Raw genomic sequence first — 16,852 nt, forward strand, 5'->3', positions numbered from 1 at the left:
GAGTGTAGAGTGTTAGATTGTAGGTTTGAGTAATTGTAGGTCTGAGTAATTGTAGGTCTGAGTAATTGTAGGTCTGAGTAATTTGTCCCACATAACATAAATAGTTGATCCCAGCTCAGGTTGTACAGTACTTTGAGAAAAAATGTCATTCAAATGTGAAAGAACTATTGCTACTACAAATCTACCTTTGAAAGACTGTAGGAAAGTAGATGGAAATGTGATTGCTGCAGCATCTTTTTGTTAGTCATAGAAACATTTTCAACCCACCGCATCTCAGGATAATCTAGCATGCAAATTGTATCTAAATCCTTTTTCCTGCATGGTTTGTCTCTTAACAGGATCAATTTGCTGCTATAAACTGCATAAAAAATGATATATCACAGATTGAAGGACCATCTCTAAACAACTCTTATGGGTTCAAAATCAGTGTGCAAAACCTACAAGAAGCAAAAGCACTCCACGAGGTAACATGTATGCTGTCACTATCACAAAAGTTACATTCAATCACTTTATTTCTTTCTCATTATAAGCATGTTTCTGCAGTCTGGTTCTTGTTTTATTCAAAAGTCAATTGACTTCATTTTCTTAGAATTGTTTTCTGGTCTCAATTTGCCAGCAGCAGTTCTTCCTTTTGGATACATTTTCATATATTTTATGTGTGGATTATCTTATAATGTTATGTTTCATTCTTGTTGGCTGAATATCTAGTAACCTAGAGACTGATTCTTCAATTCCCTTCCTAAATATAAAGGTTTCCTCCTTCGTTTCCCCTTCCTAAACTCCCATAAGACCCAAACCATCCTCCTCCCTTTTGATCAATCAGCACCCACCATGACAGACACATGACATAAAACACTAGAAACAGTGGTAACATGGATGAAAGAACACAAACTAAACCTGAACCCAGACAAAACAAAATTCATACTCCTTGAAAAAAAAAAAAAAAACCCCAACCATAACAAACTTAGTAATCAACTCAATCACATACCCCATTCAACCTACCCTAAAACTACTAGGAGTGATGATAGGCAGATACTGTACCATGCAACCACAAATCAACAAAACGATCCAGAAATCATTCGTGGTCATACAAAAGTTAAGGCAAATCCGAGAATTCTTCAACAGAAAACAATTCCAGCTTATGGGCTAATCCCTAGTCCTAGAACTTCTAGACTACTGCAACATCCTCTATCTTCCCTGTCCCGCAGTCTGATAAAACAACTACAAACAGTACAAAACATGGCTGGCCTTAGGGCCTAATTTGCGCCTGGGCCAACCGGAATCGGCCCAGTTGTCTTAGGCCTCTCCTGTGGGCAGAGCCTTAGGCACATGGACCCAACCAGCCCATGTGCCTAAGGCCCCACCCACAGGAGGGGCGGGGTTTGAGCCGCCTGGGCCTGTCAGGCCCTAAGGCCAGCCATTCCAGAGATGGCTGGCCTGTCGGACAGACGGGCTAGGCACCCGTCCGTCCGATCAACAATTTTTAAGGTACGGGGGGGGGGGGGGGAATCGGCAGGGGGTCATGGGTCGGCGGGAGGGAGTGTTCAGGGGGGTTGCATCGAGGGCAGGAGGGCCTGGGATCCTTCCTGCCCGTATTTTAGTGGGGGTTGGGGGTTTGGAGGCGTCGCCGGGCCAGGAGGGCTTGGGTTTCCTCCTGGCTGGATCGTTGGTTGAGTGGGGGAGGGGTTTGGAAATCGCCGGGCCAGGAGGCTTGTGCTCCCTCTTGGCCCCATCAGACTCTGTGGGGGGGAGGGTTGGGGATCACAGGGCAAGAGGGCTTGGGCTCCCTCTTGCCCCGATGCTGTCGGGGTGCCGCCGGGGCAAGAGGACTTGGGTTCCCTCTTGCCCCGAACGTAGTCAGGGGTTCGGGGTGCCACCGGGGCAAGAGGGCTTGGGCTCCCTCTTGCCCCAATGCTGGCGGAGGTTCGGGGTGTTGCCGGGCAGGAGGGTTTGGGCCCCCTCCTGCCCGATTGTAATAGCCGGGGGAGGGCTGATAGCTGCAGGAGAGATGGCGATCGCCCACCCGCTTCCGATCCGCGGCACTTTGGGGTGACGATCACCGGCAGGGGAGATGCCCTGCCGCGATGCTCACCCCGAAGTGCCGCGGTTTGGAGGGGGGTGGGCGATCACCATCGCTGGCAGGAGAGATGAGCCATCTCTCCTCCAACGATAGGCAGGTTGCTGGGGTCACTGAGCTGCAGCGATCAGCTCTGTGGCCCCTTTTTCAGCACTTATACCTGTTTTGACTAAAGTTTTGGTATACCTGCTGTACGCCTAGGTCTAGGTCGGCCCACCGCCCGCCATTTCCCCTCCTCTAAAAACGCCTCTTTTTGCTCTATGTGTTTAGAGGCAGGGGAAAGTCCTAAGCTGGTTTTAGATACGCCTAAAACCAGCTTTGATTATGGGCACCTAGACGATCAGGCTTTTTGATCGTCCAAGTACCCATTTAGGCCACTTTTTAGACGTTTTTGGTTGTTTTTTTTTTAGTATGAGCCCCTTACTGTTTAAATTAAAACACTGGCCTTTACTGCTGAATATTACCCCATATAGTTTCTAAATTAAAAATGTATTTTAGAATTATCCAAAGATAGGAATTTACTCTCCCTTTTACAAAACCACAAAAGCAGTTTTTAGTGCAGGCCAGCACGCTGAATGCTCTGTGCTGTTTTGTAAAAAGGGGGGGGTTGAATATTATAGATGTATCTGTACCTTGCGCTGTCTGCAGCTGTTTCCAGAGCTTACTGATATTTATTTGTATACTGAATCTGTTTTTGGTTAGGTTCAGCACCTCACGCTCTTCAGCATGGAGTTACATGCACGGACTAGACGAGATCTGCAACCAGACCCTGAGTTTGATCCTATTTGTGCTCTTTTCTTCTGCATCTCTTCTGACACTGTGCTGCCAAACTCTGATAAAATGGAGAATACTGGTGCCATAGTGATTGATAAAGACTACTTTGTCACCAACCCAGGTTCCTTTCACTTTTATCATTGCTGCATTACAGCTATCTTGCATTGAATTGTCATTTTCTTTACTACCATTTAACCACTTACTTTCTATCTAGCAACACTTAACTGTATCTTTAGATTTTTTTTTCTGTCATTGAAAATTTCCTCCAGTTGCCTCACTCTACACTAAAACTAATAACTGCCCAAAATGGGTGCAGGCATTTGAAGATGATTGGAAATGAAGGACCAAATATTCACCTCCAAATTTTGTAATTCTGTTTAGCTGCTACGTCAATGATTAACACTTTAGCTAATTCTGCAGATAACTCAAGAGCAATGTAAGGAAATTCTTCTTTACGGAGAGGGTGGTGAATGCCTGGTTTGCGCTCCCGAGAGAAAACGGTGACAGAGTTCAAAAAAGCATGGGATGAACACAGAGGATCTAGAATCAGAAAATAATAGTAAATATTGAACTAATTCCAGTACTGGGCAGACTTGCATGGTCTGTGTCTGTATATGGCCGTTTGGGGGAGGATGGGCTGGGGAGGGCTTCAATGGCTGGGAGGGTATAGATGGACTGGAGTGAGCTTTGACGGAGACTTCAATAGTTGGAACCTAAGAACAGTTCCGGGCAGTGCTTTGGATTCTTGCCCAGAAATAGCTAAGAAGAAGAAGAAAAAAAAAAAAACTCAACAAATTTTTAGATTTTTAGGTTGGGCAGACTGGATGGACCATTCAGGTCTTTATCTGCCGTCATCTACTATGTTACTATGAACTGTATACCTTTTAATGTGTAAATGGAAAACTGTAAACTAGTTAACTGACAGTTCACAAAAGAGATGGTAAACAGAGCCTAGGAAGAGGAATGGAGTTCTACATCACCAAAGAAAATGTAGTCACCTTCTCTTTAGTGCAATTTTATAATAAAGGCATAGAGGTGCCTTTGGAAAGGGGATCTCTTGAAGATATTATCAAAATGTGTGACTTGGAGAGTAGACTCAGGAGAAATATGGTTCACAGAAAGGAAGGTTGATGCCTGAAACAGCTGTTAGTAATGGGATGATAATTAAACAAAGCTAGAAGGCAAACACAGAGAATGCTTAGTGGTGTGGAAAGCAAGCCTAAAACCAGATATTGAGTAGACTGTAGTATCTCAGAAAGAAATCAGGAACAGCTTTGTCTGCTGTGTTATTTTTGTTTCTATGTCTAACTCTGCACTGTCTCTGAGGTCAATAAAGAACAGTGAATTTCCAGGTGTCCCTAATGAAAATGGAGATCATGAGGGTCCATGCTAGGCAGTGAAAATAAAAATATAGATAGAAAAGTTTGTATAAGATGCAGAATAAAATCTTGGGTGAATTTATGCTGTTTGCTCAAGAATACTGAATGAAAGTGGATGGAAGTAGAGGGACTGTGCCTAATCAAGATTTGTGTAGCCTTTACCACTTTGGGGATGAGTAAGAACAGATACAGTATTGAGGGTCATGCCAATGAAATAACATGGAAATACTTAAAAAAAATAGGAGGAGCAACCTGTGAACTACTGTCTGCCTCTGGAACAGGGCATTACTTTGGTAAGAGTTTTATGTCCCATAAGTTCTTCTGCACCACAATATAGCTTGAAAACATCATATAGAAACATAGAAGTAGAAGGCAGATAAGGGCCACGGCCCACCAAGTCTGCCCACTCTAATGACCCTCCCTATCTATTTTTGCGGATAGATCCCACATGTCTATCCCATCTGGTCTTGAAATCTGGCACGCTGCTGGCCTCAATAACCTGAAGTGGAAGACTATTCCAGCGATCAACCACCCTTTCAGTGAAGAAGAACTTCCTAGTGTCACCGTGCAGTTTCCCGCCCCTGATTTTCCACGGATGCCCCCTTGTTGCCGCGGGACCCTTGAAAAAGAAGATATCTTCCTTCACCTCCATGCGGCCTGTGAGATACTTGAATGTCTCGATCATATCTCCCCTCTCTCTACGTTCCTCGAGTGAGTAGAGCTGCAACTTCCCTAACCGCTCCTCGTATGGGAGCTCCTTGAGTCCCGAGACCATCCTGGTGGCCATTCTCTGGACCGATTCCAGTCTCAGCAAATCCTTGCGGTAATGCGGCCTCCAGAATTGCACACAGTACTCCAGGTGCGGTCTCACCATGGATCTATACAGTGGCATAATGACTTCAGGTTTACGGCTGACGAAACTCCTGCGTATGCAACCTATGATTTGCCTTGCTTTGGATGAAGCTTGCTCCACTTGGTTTGCAGACTTCATGTCTTCTCTGACAATCACCCCTAAGTCTCTTTCTGCTTCAGTTCTTGTCAGGATCTCGCCATTTAGGGTGTAAACCTTGCATGGATTTCGGCTTCCCAGGTGCATGACTTTGCATTTTTTGGCATTCAAACTGAGTTGCCAGGACCTAGACCAGCGCTCCAGTAGAAGTAGGTCATGCATCATATCGTCTTCCATTGAATTTTTGTCTGTTGTGCTTTTGCTCACTACATTGCTTAGTTTGGCATCATCGGCGAATAATGTTATTCTACCTCGGAGCCCTTCTTTCAAGTCTCTTATATAGATGTTGAACAAGATCGGGCCCAGGACGGAGCCCTGTGGCACTCCACTTATCACCTCCGACATTTCGGAGGGGGTGCCATTCACCACTACCCTCTGAAGCCTTCCTCCAAGCCAGTTCCCAACCCATTTGGTCAAAGTGTCGCCCAAGCCTAAAGAACTCATCTTGCTCAGCAACCTGTGGTGTGGTACGCTATCAAATGCTTTGCTGAAATCCAGGTAGACGATGTCCAGGGACTCACCAGCATCCAGCTTCCTCGTCACCCAGTCAAAGAAGCTGATCAGGTTGGATTGGCAGGATCTCCCTTTAGTAAATCCATGTTGGCGGGGATCCTGTAGGTTCTCCTCTTCCATGATCTTATCCAATTGGCGTTTGATTAGGGTTTCAATTAGTTTGCTCACTATTGATGTGAGACTCACTGGTCTGTAATTTGCCATCTCCATCCTGGAGCTTTTCTTGTGGAGTGGAATGACGTTAGCCGTCTTCTATTCCATCTGTACTAAGGGAGAGATTGAAGAGCGCGGATAGCGGTTCCGCCAAGACATCACCCAACTCCCTGAGCACCCTAGGATGTAGGTTGTCAGGCCCCATTGCCTTGTTGACCTTGATTTTTGACAGCTCGCAGTAGACGCTGCTGGGTGTAAACTTGAAATTACTAAACGGGTCAACTGATTTAGCCCTTGTCTGTGGCTGAGGGCCGATTCCCGGCGCCTCGCGGGTGAAGACTGAGCAGAAGTATTTATTTAACAGTTGGGCTTTTTCCGAGTCCGTCTCCACATAGTCTCCGTCTTTTTTGAGACGTACTATCCCGCCCGAGTTCTTATTTCTGTCACTGATATACTTGAAGAAAGATTTATCTCCTTTCTGGATGTTCTTTGCTAGAGACTCCTCCATGCGGAATTTGGCCTCCCTAACTGCTGCTTTGACGGCTCTTGACTTGGCCAGATATTCTATTCTAGAGTCCTGTGTCCCTGATTGTTTGTAAGAGATGAATGCTTTTTTCTTCTCTTTGATGAGGTCCGAGATCTCCGTAGAGAACCACTGTGGCTTGTTGTTCCTACTCCCTTTACTTACTGATTTAACATAGCGGTTTGTTGCTTCCTGTATGATGGCTTTCAAAGTTGACCACATATCTTCCACGCTGTCGGTGTCTGCTTGGCTTTGTAGTGCCCGGTGAACGAAGTCTCCCATGTCTTGGAAGTTTGTGTCCTTGAATTTAAGGACCTTGGTCAGTGTGGTAGATTTCGTGAAACCTTTCCTGAGATTGAACCATATCATATTGTGGTCACTGGAGGCCAAAGTTTCACCGACTGAGACCTCTGTGATACTTTCTCCATTGGTAAGTACCAGGTCCAGAATTGCCTGATCCCTTGTTGGTTCAAATACCAGTTGCCTGAGTCTTCTTCCATTCAAAGAGTTTAATAGCTTCCTGCTGCTGCCGGAAGCAGAGGAAAGTGTGACCCAATCCACATCAGGCATGTTGAAGTCACCTACCAATACTGTGTCCCCCCGCAAGGTGATATTCTCTATATCTCCAATTAGTTCCATATCTAGGTCATCTTGATGTTTTGGGGGTCTGTATACTACGCCAAGATACAGGCATTTGTCCTTCCCTGTGGCCAAATTTACCCAAAGAGATTCCCCAGTGTACCGTACATCTGTGATTCTGGTGACTTTAATGTCATCTTTAGTATATAATGCTACACCACCCCCCATTTTGCCCTCCCTGTCCCGGCGAAGCAAGTTGTAACCTGGTATGACCATGTCCCACCCGTGGGAGTCTGTGAGCCAGGTCTCAGATATCGCCACCACATCCAGGTCGGCATTCCTCATTTCTGTTTCCAAGTCTAGGATCTTGTTTCCCAGACTATGGGCGTTGACGTACATAGCCCTCCATGTTGTGTGTTTGTTATATATCAGTGGGGACAATCCCTCTTTATCAGCTAGGACACCATTAGCATTATTCGTGTGTCTCTTACACTCCCTAGACCGAGCGCTACAGCGTGTACCTGTTTCTGACTCCCCATGACTACAGTGTGCTCCTATCCCAGACTCGGTAATGTGTGTACCCTGTGGGGGTATTCCCGTTTGGGCTGCTTGAGCTCCTTTAGTGCAGTTTGCAACGTGTGCACTCTCGCTGGACCCAGAATTACAGTGTGTACTCCCTCTGGACCCAGAATTGCTATGTTTACTCCCCCTAGACCCAGAATTGTAGTGTGTCCCAGAAATAAAGTGTTTACTTAGCTCAGTCTCAAAAGAATATTGGCAGCTTAGCTCGTCAGGTGGGTTGTTTGTGCCCGTACCCTCCCCCAACTTACCTAGTTTAAAGCCCTGTGTAATAGGCAGGCTAGACGGTGTCCAAGGACGTTCTTCCCCCTCCTGGTCAGATGTAACCCGTCTGGTCCCAGCAGTCCTTGCAGTGCCTCTCCATGGTGCAGGAACCCAAAGTTCATCTCCTTGCACCATCCATGCAGCCAGTCATTCGCCCTCCGGACTCGATCCTCCCTGGCACTGCCCTTGCCCCTCACTGGGAGGATCGAGAAGACCACCTGCGCATCCATCTTCCTCAGCTTCTCTCCCAGGGCTCTGAAGTCTTCGGGTATGCTCTCCGTGGTGCGCCTGGCAGTGTCGTTGGTTCCGACGTGGATGAGAATCATAGGGAAGTGATCCTGAGGCTTGATGAGTCTGCCCAGGCTAACAGTTACATCCCGGATCCTGGCCCCCGGCAAACAGCAGACCTCTCTTGATTGCAGATCTGGTCTACAAATTGGTCCCTCGGTGCCCCTTAGCAGTGAATCCCCGATGAACACAACTCTTCGCTTCCTAGGGGTGGGCTGACCTGTTGACTCTGGAACTGGAACCGTCTGCTCAACCACTTCTTGTACCTCGATGTCAGGATCCTCCTGTAGCAGCTGGTATCTGTTCTTAAGGGGGATATGTGGTGTCGATGTAGAGCTGCCCTGTATATGAGAGAGAGAAACAGAATGAGGTTTTCTGCGTTTTCCAGTGGAGGAAGTAACCAGCTGCCAGGAATCAGCATCCCCAGCCACTTCCTGTATTCCGACAGTTGGTCTCAAGTTTGCAGGTTTAGATGCTTTGGGTGTCTCTAGGATGGTTCTGTCAGGCTCCTGTTCGGCGATCTGAGACAGCTCCTAGATGACACCGTCGATGAAGGTCTCGTCGTCTCGGATGCATCTTAAGCGCTGAACCTACTCTCTCAGGCTCCTCAGCTCTATCAAAAGGCTTTCATCTGGCTGATCTATTGCATCTTTCTGTGTGGAGACTGTAGTCGTCTTTAAGGGGATGGCCTCGGTCTGAACAGAGACCTCTGCCCTCCGTCCTGACTTCCCTTCCATCTGTGCGAAGTCCGTAGCCATCCCCTGGGTGCTTTCGGTGACTGAACTGCCTGTCTTGATAGAAGTCTTGCTGCTTCTAGTTCTACCTGCCATTAAAAATTATTATTATTATTTTTTTTTTTTAGGATATTTGTTAGGATAGGAAAGGGGCAGTTAGGTGTTATCAGAAAGTGTTGAGGTTGGAGGGATAGAGGTAGTTAGTTAGTTCTTGGTCTGGGAGATAGTAATTAGTTAAGTGTCAGTTAAGGTTGCCTGTTTGTTAGTGTGCTAGTGAGGTCAGTCTGATTAAATGATAGAGGATAGCATGGTCTGCCTGTTAAAAAGGTTTGGGAATAGAGTGATTGATGTGTTCCACCTGTTTAGTGTGAAAGATTAGCTTGCTTGTTGGTTAGGTAGAAAGCGGAAGGATTTGGAAGAAAGTTAGGAAAGATTGAAGTCAATTGGTTAATTAGCTGGTAGGAAAAGTTGAGAGACCGGCTAAAGTTGATAGCCCTCCCTTAATGCCCTTCTTGAGGCCCTTCGCAAAGGCGCTCTCGCTAAGGGGGAGCCCGGGCGATGACGCTTTGCTGACGCGGTGGGGTGGGTGGAGCTGAAATCTATCTCCTAACGGTTCTCCTGCCCTCCTGCACCGGTTCTCCTGCCCTCCTGCTCCTCTCGCCGGCTCCCCTGCCTCTTCGCCGCTGCTTACACGGCTCAGGTTACAACTTCTGTCTCTGTGCAGACAGAAAATGTTACCCAGGCAGAGGGAGTAGTTCCATGTACAAGCTGTCTTCAGCTTGAATCCCTTATGAAGGAAGTAAAAGAATTGAGAGAGGAGGGGGCAAGATTGAGAAGCATCCATGAGAATGAGATGAAATGGTTCATGAGGTGTCAAAGATTTCCAGTAGTGGGGAAGAAGAAGCTGTGCTGAGGGAAGACAGTTGGACTCAGATTATGGTACACTGCAAGACTGGTACTGTGACTACCCCCGCCCTTGAACTGAAGAACTGGTATGCTGTCCTGGAAGTGGAGGAGATGAGAGAATCCCAAGGAGAGGAAGGACCAGAGCTTGAAATTCCAAAAAGTACTAGATCCGTGATCGCTAAGAGGCATAAGGTAGTAGTAGTTGGTGATTCCCTTCTGAAGGGTACAGAAGCATCCATGTGCAGACCAGACATGATGTCACAAGAGGTATGCTGTCTGCCTGGTGCCAAAATCCAAGATGTTACGGAGAGCTTGCCGAGACTCATCAAGCCTGATGACTACTGTCTAATGCTGCTCATCCACATTGGCACTAACGATACTGCCAGGTTCCCTTGCAAACGTGTCAAAAGTGACATTGTGGCTCTGGGAGACAAGGTAAAGCAGTCATATGCACAGGTGGTATTCTCGTCCATCCTCCCTGTTGAGAGTAAAAGCCAGGGCAGAGATGAATGTGTGGCTACGTGGATGGTGTCGTCGAGAGCATTTTGCTTCCTGGACCATGGGATGATCTTCCAAGGGCTGCTGAGCAGGGATGGTGTGCATCTATCAAAGAAGGGAAGAAGTGTCTTCGCCAGCAGGCTGGCTAATCTACTGAAGAGAGCTTTATAGAAACATAGAAACATGACAACAGATAAAGGCCAAATGACCCATCTAGTCTACCCATCCACAGTAACCATTATATCTTTCTCTCTCTGAGAGATCTCACGTGCCTATCCCAGGCCCTCTTGAATTCAGACAAAGTCTCTGTTTCTACCACCTTTAAACTAGAAGTGATAGGGCAGGGTGATCAAAGCTCCCGTGTGAGTATAAGCCCTCAGGTAAGTAAATCACTGAATATGTCTACACAGATGGGAAAAGGGGGCAATGTCTGGAAAGCAGTATATACTAATGCTCGAAGTATGGGAAACAAGATTATGGATCTAGAAGCTGTGATGGAAGAAGAGGAGTTTGATATAGTGGCGATCACAGAGACACGGTTCACAGAGAACCATGACTGGGATGTACAGTACTCCCCCGATATTTCTGGGGGTTCCGTTCCAGGAACTGTCGCGAATATCAAAACACTGCGAATATGGTTTTTCGTGGGGGAGACTGGAGAGGGCAGTGGGAGAGGCAGGAGAGTGAAGGAAATCACTCGCTGTATGCTCTAACCACCTCTTCCTGCACTATGTCGGGCCTTACCAATCAGGAGCTGCGTGTATACTTTGGAGGAAAGGTGGAAGAGGGGAGATATGATAGAGACATTTAAATACCTACGTAATGTAAATGCGCATGAGTCGAGTCTCTTTCATTTTAAAGGAAACTGCAATGAGAGGGCATAGGATGAAGAAGTTAAGAGGTGATAGGCTACTTTTTTACAGAAAGGGTGATAAATGCATGGAGCAGTTTCCCAGAAGAGGTGGTGGAGACAGAGACTGTGTCTGAATTCAAGATTGCCTAGGATAGGCATGTGGGATCTCTCAGAGAAAGAAAGAGATAATGGTTACTGCGTATGGGCAGACTAGATGGACCATTTGGCCTTTATCTGCCATCATGTTTCTATGTTTCTAATTGGATATATACCAAGGTTAGTATTTCTTGATGCATTGATAAATGTTGTGACTTGCCTCGAACTTCACTATGGAGATTTAATGGAATATAAAACCACAGATAACATAACATCTCCATGTTGAGTATAGTTCAATCGCTATATGTTGCACAGCTCCATCTCTGCATATTGGCATGGTGCCATCTCTCTATGTAGGGTTCTGACTAGTATCCGTTTGTTTGTATATAGTTCCATTTCTAAATGTAGAGCACTGTGGTCTTATTTCTTTGTGTGTCACACTTGCTGCCTCCTTGGGTAACCAGAGTGGGATTTTTTTCTAGACACCTCTTCTTTGCACAGCAATGATGCCTAATGGTCTGATCTTTTCACAAAATCTTATACACCCACTCTCTCCACTAACCTAATGCAATCCCTCTACTTCTTTTTTCTGGACCCCAAGCAAATTACACAGAGCTGGTCTACTAGACTCTAACCTCTGCTGGCACTGTTTCTCCAATCTTGGAGATCTCAAACATATGTTATTTTCTTGTCCCATCATACGACCCTTCTGGATCGCTCTTTGGAAACTCATATGTAGTTGCCTTCCTATTTCTTCTGACTTCTCTTGTGAGATACTTATTTTCAGATCTTTAGCTCTCCCTGACCTGCTGACAGCTGACCAAAAAATGTATTTGATACACTCATCGCACTAACCATCAACTTTTCCGAGTGCCCTCTTGTTCTTTTATTTTTCGAAAGTTTGAAGAATCTGTCCCTCTCTACTCTCTCTATGCCCTTCATGATCTTATAAGTCTCTATCATATCCCCTCTAAGTCTCCTCTTCTCCAGGGAAAAGAGACCCAGTTTCTCCAATCTCTCAGCGTATGAAAGGTTTTCCATCCCCTTAATCAGACGTGTCGCTCTCCTCTGAACTCTCTCGAGTAACGCAATATCCTTCTTTAGGTACGGTGACCAATATTGGACGCAGTACTCCAGATGCGGACGCACCATCGCCTGATACAACGGCAGGATAACTTCTTTCGTTCTGGTAGTGATACCCTTCTTGATTATACCTAGCATTCTATTCGCTCTCTTTGCAGCCGCTGTGCACTGTGCCGTCGGCTTCATTGTCATGTCCACCATTACCCCCAAGTCCCTTTCTTGGGTACTCTCCTTCAATAACATCCATTAGGATTTCTGCCTTGCCTATGATCCGGTGAGTCTTCCCCGCAATCTTCCTGCACGGTATCCTCTGGGTATACCGTTTCTCGAACCATCGACTCTTGGACAACTGCCGGCTTTCCCCTTCTTCCTAGTTTAAAAACTTCTCAATTTCCCGCTTGATGTTGCTTGCAAGTAACCTTGTTCCGTCCCTCACAGCAGAATCATGCTGACCCTCCCACCACGAGGCAGACATACCTCAGTTCCGAACAGCGGCAGTGTGCCACTGCATCACTGATGATGTCATCAGTGACACAGCGGCAGAGGGAAGGCCCTGGCGGGGAAGGCAGTGAAGCAGCCTGTGCAGTGCTGCCGCCGCCGCTCTTCAGAACAGAGTATGTTGGCCTCGCGTGGGAGGGGCAGTGGGGTTCTGCTGGCCAGGATGGAAAGATGTTGCGAAAGGATGGCCCGGCTGTCATACAGCCGTAGTGGACCGGGGGTTGGGGACCCTGAGTACTTCTAGCTGGGTTCTGTCAGAAGATGTTACATAAACATGAAGACTTGTATCCTTCTGTCATGTATTTGCTACAGATAACTCACTCTGCTTTTTCTCATCATCCTGAGTTCTATAAATCAAACAGTTACAGTTATTTTATTTGATACACACCCATTTTTAATTTAAAAAAAAAAAAAAAGTCAAATCAAAGTGGTTTACAATGATAAGGCAAACATAAGAAACAATGGAAAACTGAACCTGTTAAGTTAAATGAGGCCCTCAAGTCTTTGTATGTTATAAACTATTAGTAACATTTCAAGTCTGGCAGTTTTTTACACACCAATCTACTAATCTCAACTGTCTAAAGGCACTGGCTTCCTTAAATTGATCCTCTGCATCTGTCTTAGGAGAGATGAATAATCCATTTGCATGGTCAGTGTGTGCTTGATGAGTCTGTGACACTATTCTTTGATGGTCTGGATCAACTGTACTTTCACTTGCGGAATCTCAGTCTGGTTTAACTGGGGTTCATGAATGTCCTATTCCCTGGACATCTTAACTTTGTTTTGTTTTCTTGGATCTATTGTTCTCCGGAGACAGGCAGGGGATATGCAGCCGCACTTGATGGTGAAGTCTCTGACTGAGCCTAATGACATTGGTACGCTCCCCTGGCTATAGTAAGCCTTTGAGCTTACTGACCATGTGCAGGATTGTCCTACTACTCGAGCCCCTCCCCTCTGCCGGTCAGTCTTTTTTCTGACCCATTCCTGTACAGTGACGGCTCTCCCCTTTTCAGAAAAAATATTAATAGGAAAAAGAAAAAGTAGTTTTTAGTCAGGAAAGCCTTGGCTTTCTAGCCCTTAGGGCCGTAATTTTTTTTAAAAAGTGTGAAATTCTGTCCAGTTTCTCACAGTTCTTCAGTAACAGAGAAACTGATTTCTTCAACTGCCAGTTTTTTGCCTGTGACAACTAATCGCAAGTATTTTTGGCTAGAACAACAATCGCTTAAAAAAAAAGAGACAGATTGAAAACCTAACAAGCCGTTCTTCAGAACAAGCGCAGGTCTGTTGCTCTTACTGACTACCAGCCCCGTTTTCTCACATAGCGGCTGCTAGGACCGTGGAGACTTTGGCAGTTAAGATGTCTATTCCTCCGATGTTGCTACAAACCGGCATGGAGAAAATGCCAGCTGATTTTTATGGCTCCCTCTCCTCAGGGCCCTGCTTTGGTATGGTGGGGAAGGGCAGCATACATCCGCTAACACTGACAAAAAAGTTTCAACACCGGTGAGGCAGCAGAAGATTCCTTTGGCTCCCTCCCCTCAGGGCTCTGACTCGATCCGGTGGGGGAGGGAAGTGCCGTTCGCCTCAGCTAACCTGATAACAAGGTCCCAGCACCGGCGGCAACTCATATGAAGAAGCAGCTTTGCACTGGAATGGAGAGCACACCTGCAAAGCAAAAGGTATTTTTGGCTCCCTCCCCTCAGGGCTCTGCTTCGGTCTAGCGGGGGAGGGAAGTATTGTTCCGTCTTAGCTGGGCCGACAACAACACCCTAGCACTGGCGGCGACTCATCTATTACATAAAGGAAAAAATAAAAAGCTTTGCGCCTGCACAGAGTGAACACCGGCGAAGCAGCAGGTACTTTGGTTTCCGCCCATCAGGGCCCTGCTTCGGTTCTGGTGGGGGAAGCAGCGTACATCCGCCAAGGCTGACAAAAAAGTTTCAGCACCGGCACGGCTGGTCCTCTCCCTCAGGGCTCTGATTCAGTCCGGCGAGGGAGGGAAGTGCCGTTCCAACTCAACTGGCTGCACCCCAGCATTGGTGGCAATCAATAATATGAGACAGCTCTCAGATTTCCCAGGAGCACTAAGGTAAGTGTTGGGACCATGGATGCTTTCAGCGGCTAATAGGAAAGCCACACTGGGACAGTGGTTCCCGCGCAGGGACTCTGCAGGCCGCACCGTTGAGAAGATTTTATTGGGCCCCCTTCTTCTTCTCCACTTGTACCCTCCCCTCGGGGCCCTATTTTGACTCCGCAAGGGAAGGGAAAAACCTATTGCTGCCGTCACAGCAAGAAAAAATAAAAAGGGAAATCTATATATTATTAATACTTATATGATAATTATTAACTAAATACCCAGAAGCTCTTGCTGCTGAATTGCTTGTTTATTTTCATTTCGGTAGCGACATATTAGACATGGAGTTCTAATTCATGAGTGGCAGTGACTCTCTCTTTTTTATCTCATTGGGGAGACGCCACTGAAGAAGCTGGTGGGTTCTAAATGTGGATGGAAATTTTTTAAAAAATACTAAGAATAATTATTTACAAATCTTGACAGAGCAACCACCCTCCTACACCCAGTTCTGCTGATGGTGACAGAGAGCTTGTGGTGGGCTGTGTTTCCAGTTTCAGAACTGCTGCCCTCCCCCTTGGATATGAGGAATCTGACAGCAAACCGGTATCCTGCAGTATGGGGGGACTTGCAGATACTGGAACCTGGACATTCTGCTCCCTCCCCTCAAGGTCCTGTTTTGGCCTGCCAGGTAGAATGAATTATCCACAATGACCTTGACTAAGCAGAGGTAGTTTCGGTTTTGTGGTCCTCCTCCAAATCAAGTAGGTATTGCCTCGATCTTCATCCTTGTCATGACTCATCAATGTGATTACCTCACCCTACTCAGGACTGACAGTAGGTACTGCAGAGGAAGCTCAAATCACCTTTTCAGCTCCTACCACCCTACCTTCCATGGTTCCAGTGGCATAGGAGGTGCTGTAACACAGTTCAGGAAAAGCCAGGTCACAGCACACAACACACATAACCTGATTTATTTACTAGTACTCTTTGGAGTCCACATCCTGCACTTCCTTGGTGCTTTTTATCTTGCCATTTTCGAAACAGCATTAGCTTGCAGTATTCTCTCAATCCAAGTACAATATGTTGCTGTTCAATATACAGTCAAACCTCGGTTTGCGAGTAACGCGGTTTGCAAGTGTTTTGCAAGACGAGCAAAACATTTTTGCAAATCGTGATTTGCAAACCAAGCATTGACTCAATTTGCGAGTCCCCCTGCCCGCGAACTGGCATCGCCTCCCGTGAAAGCCACCCCCCTCCCCATTAACCGGCATCAACCTCCCTCGCAAACGTCCGCCTGCCCAAACTGAAGCCTTACCCCCATCTGGCACCGGCACGCAGCACCAACCGACAGGAGGTGCCGGTGTCCGAAGATCATGCTGCTTGCCGGACTGGGCCTTGAGTATCTTCACATGCTCAAGTCTTCTGGCTCCCGCCTCTCTCTGAGATTCTGTGGGTTGGTGCTGCGTGCCGGTACCAGATGGGGGTAAGGCTTCAGTTTGGGCAGGCGGGCATTCGCGAGGGGGGGTTAATGCCCGTTCACGGAGGGGTGGCATTTGCAAGCAGGGGGACGGATGATGCCGGTTCGCCGGGAGGGGGGATGTGGAAGCGCACCAGTGGCCTCGGGAGTTGGGGGGGTCTTTGGGGGATGGGGTGGGATGGAGCAGCACCGGTGGCGGTGAGGAGTGGGGGAGGAGATGGAACAAATTATGCTCATAAACCAAGGTTCCACTGTATAATGTATACACTTCCCTATCTTTTCTCCAATCTTTTTCAGAATGGTGATGGATAGCAGTGCTCAAAACATAGGAAAAAAAAATAAAAAAAACCACCCCAAACCCCAACTATGTTTTTTCTTTACCACAGCTTACGTCATGGCTACTGGATAGCTTCACTTTCTTTAGTTGCTCTATTCAGTTGGACATAGGGGTTGTTTCTCTCATTGGCAGGACATGCCTTTGACATTCTGAATTAA

The 16,852-nt window shown here is 46.7% G+C and overlaps 1 protein-coding gene across 4 annotated transcripts in view; it reads left to right on the forward strand.

The window, feature by feature from the left end:
• The window catches only part of REV3L (REV3 like, DNA directed polymerase zeta catalytic subunit), a 696,072-nt gene that overhangs the window by 458,365 nt on the left and 220,855 nt on the right, over positions 1-16,852 (forward strand). For all 4 annotated transcript variants that reach the window (XM_033939819.1, XM_033939820.1, XM_033939822.1 and 1 more), the window contains 2 exons: positions 339-464; positions 2,780-2,972. In XM_033939819.1, the coding sequence (XP_033795710.1) occupies positions 339-464; positions 2,780-2,972 (319 nt within the window). The remainder of the gene's footprint in view (positions 1-338; positions 465-2,779; positions 2,973-16,852) is intronic.

The sequence above is a fragment of the Geotrypetes seraphini genome, chromosome 3 (assembly GCF_902459505.1).
Source record: "Geotrypetes seraphini chromosome 3, aGeoSer1.1, whole genome shotgun sequence".
NCBI lineage: Eukaryota > Metazoa > Chordata > Amphibia > Gymnophiona > Dermophiidae > Geotrypetes > Geotrypetes seraphini.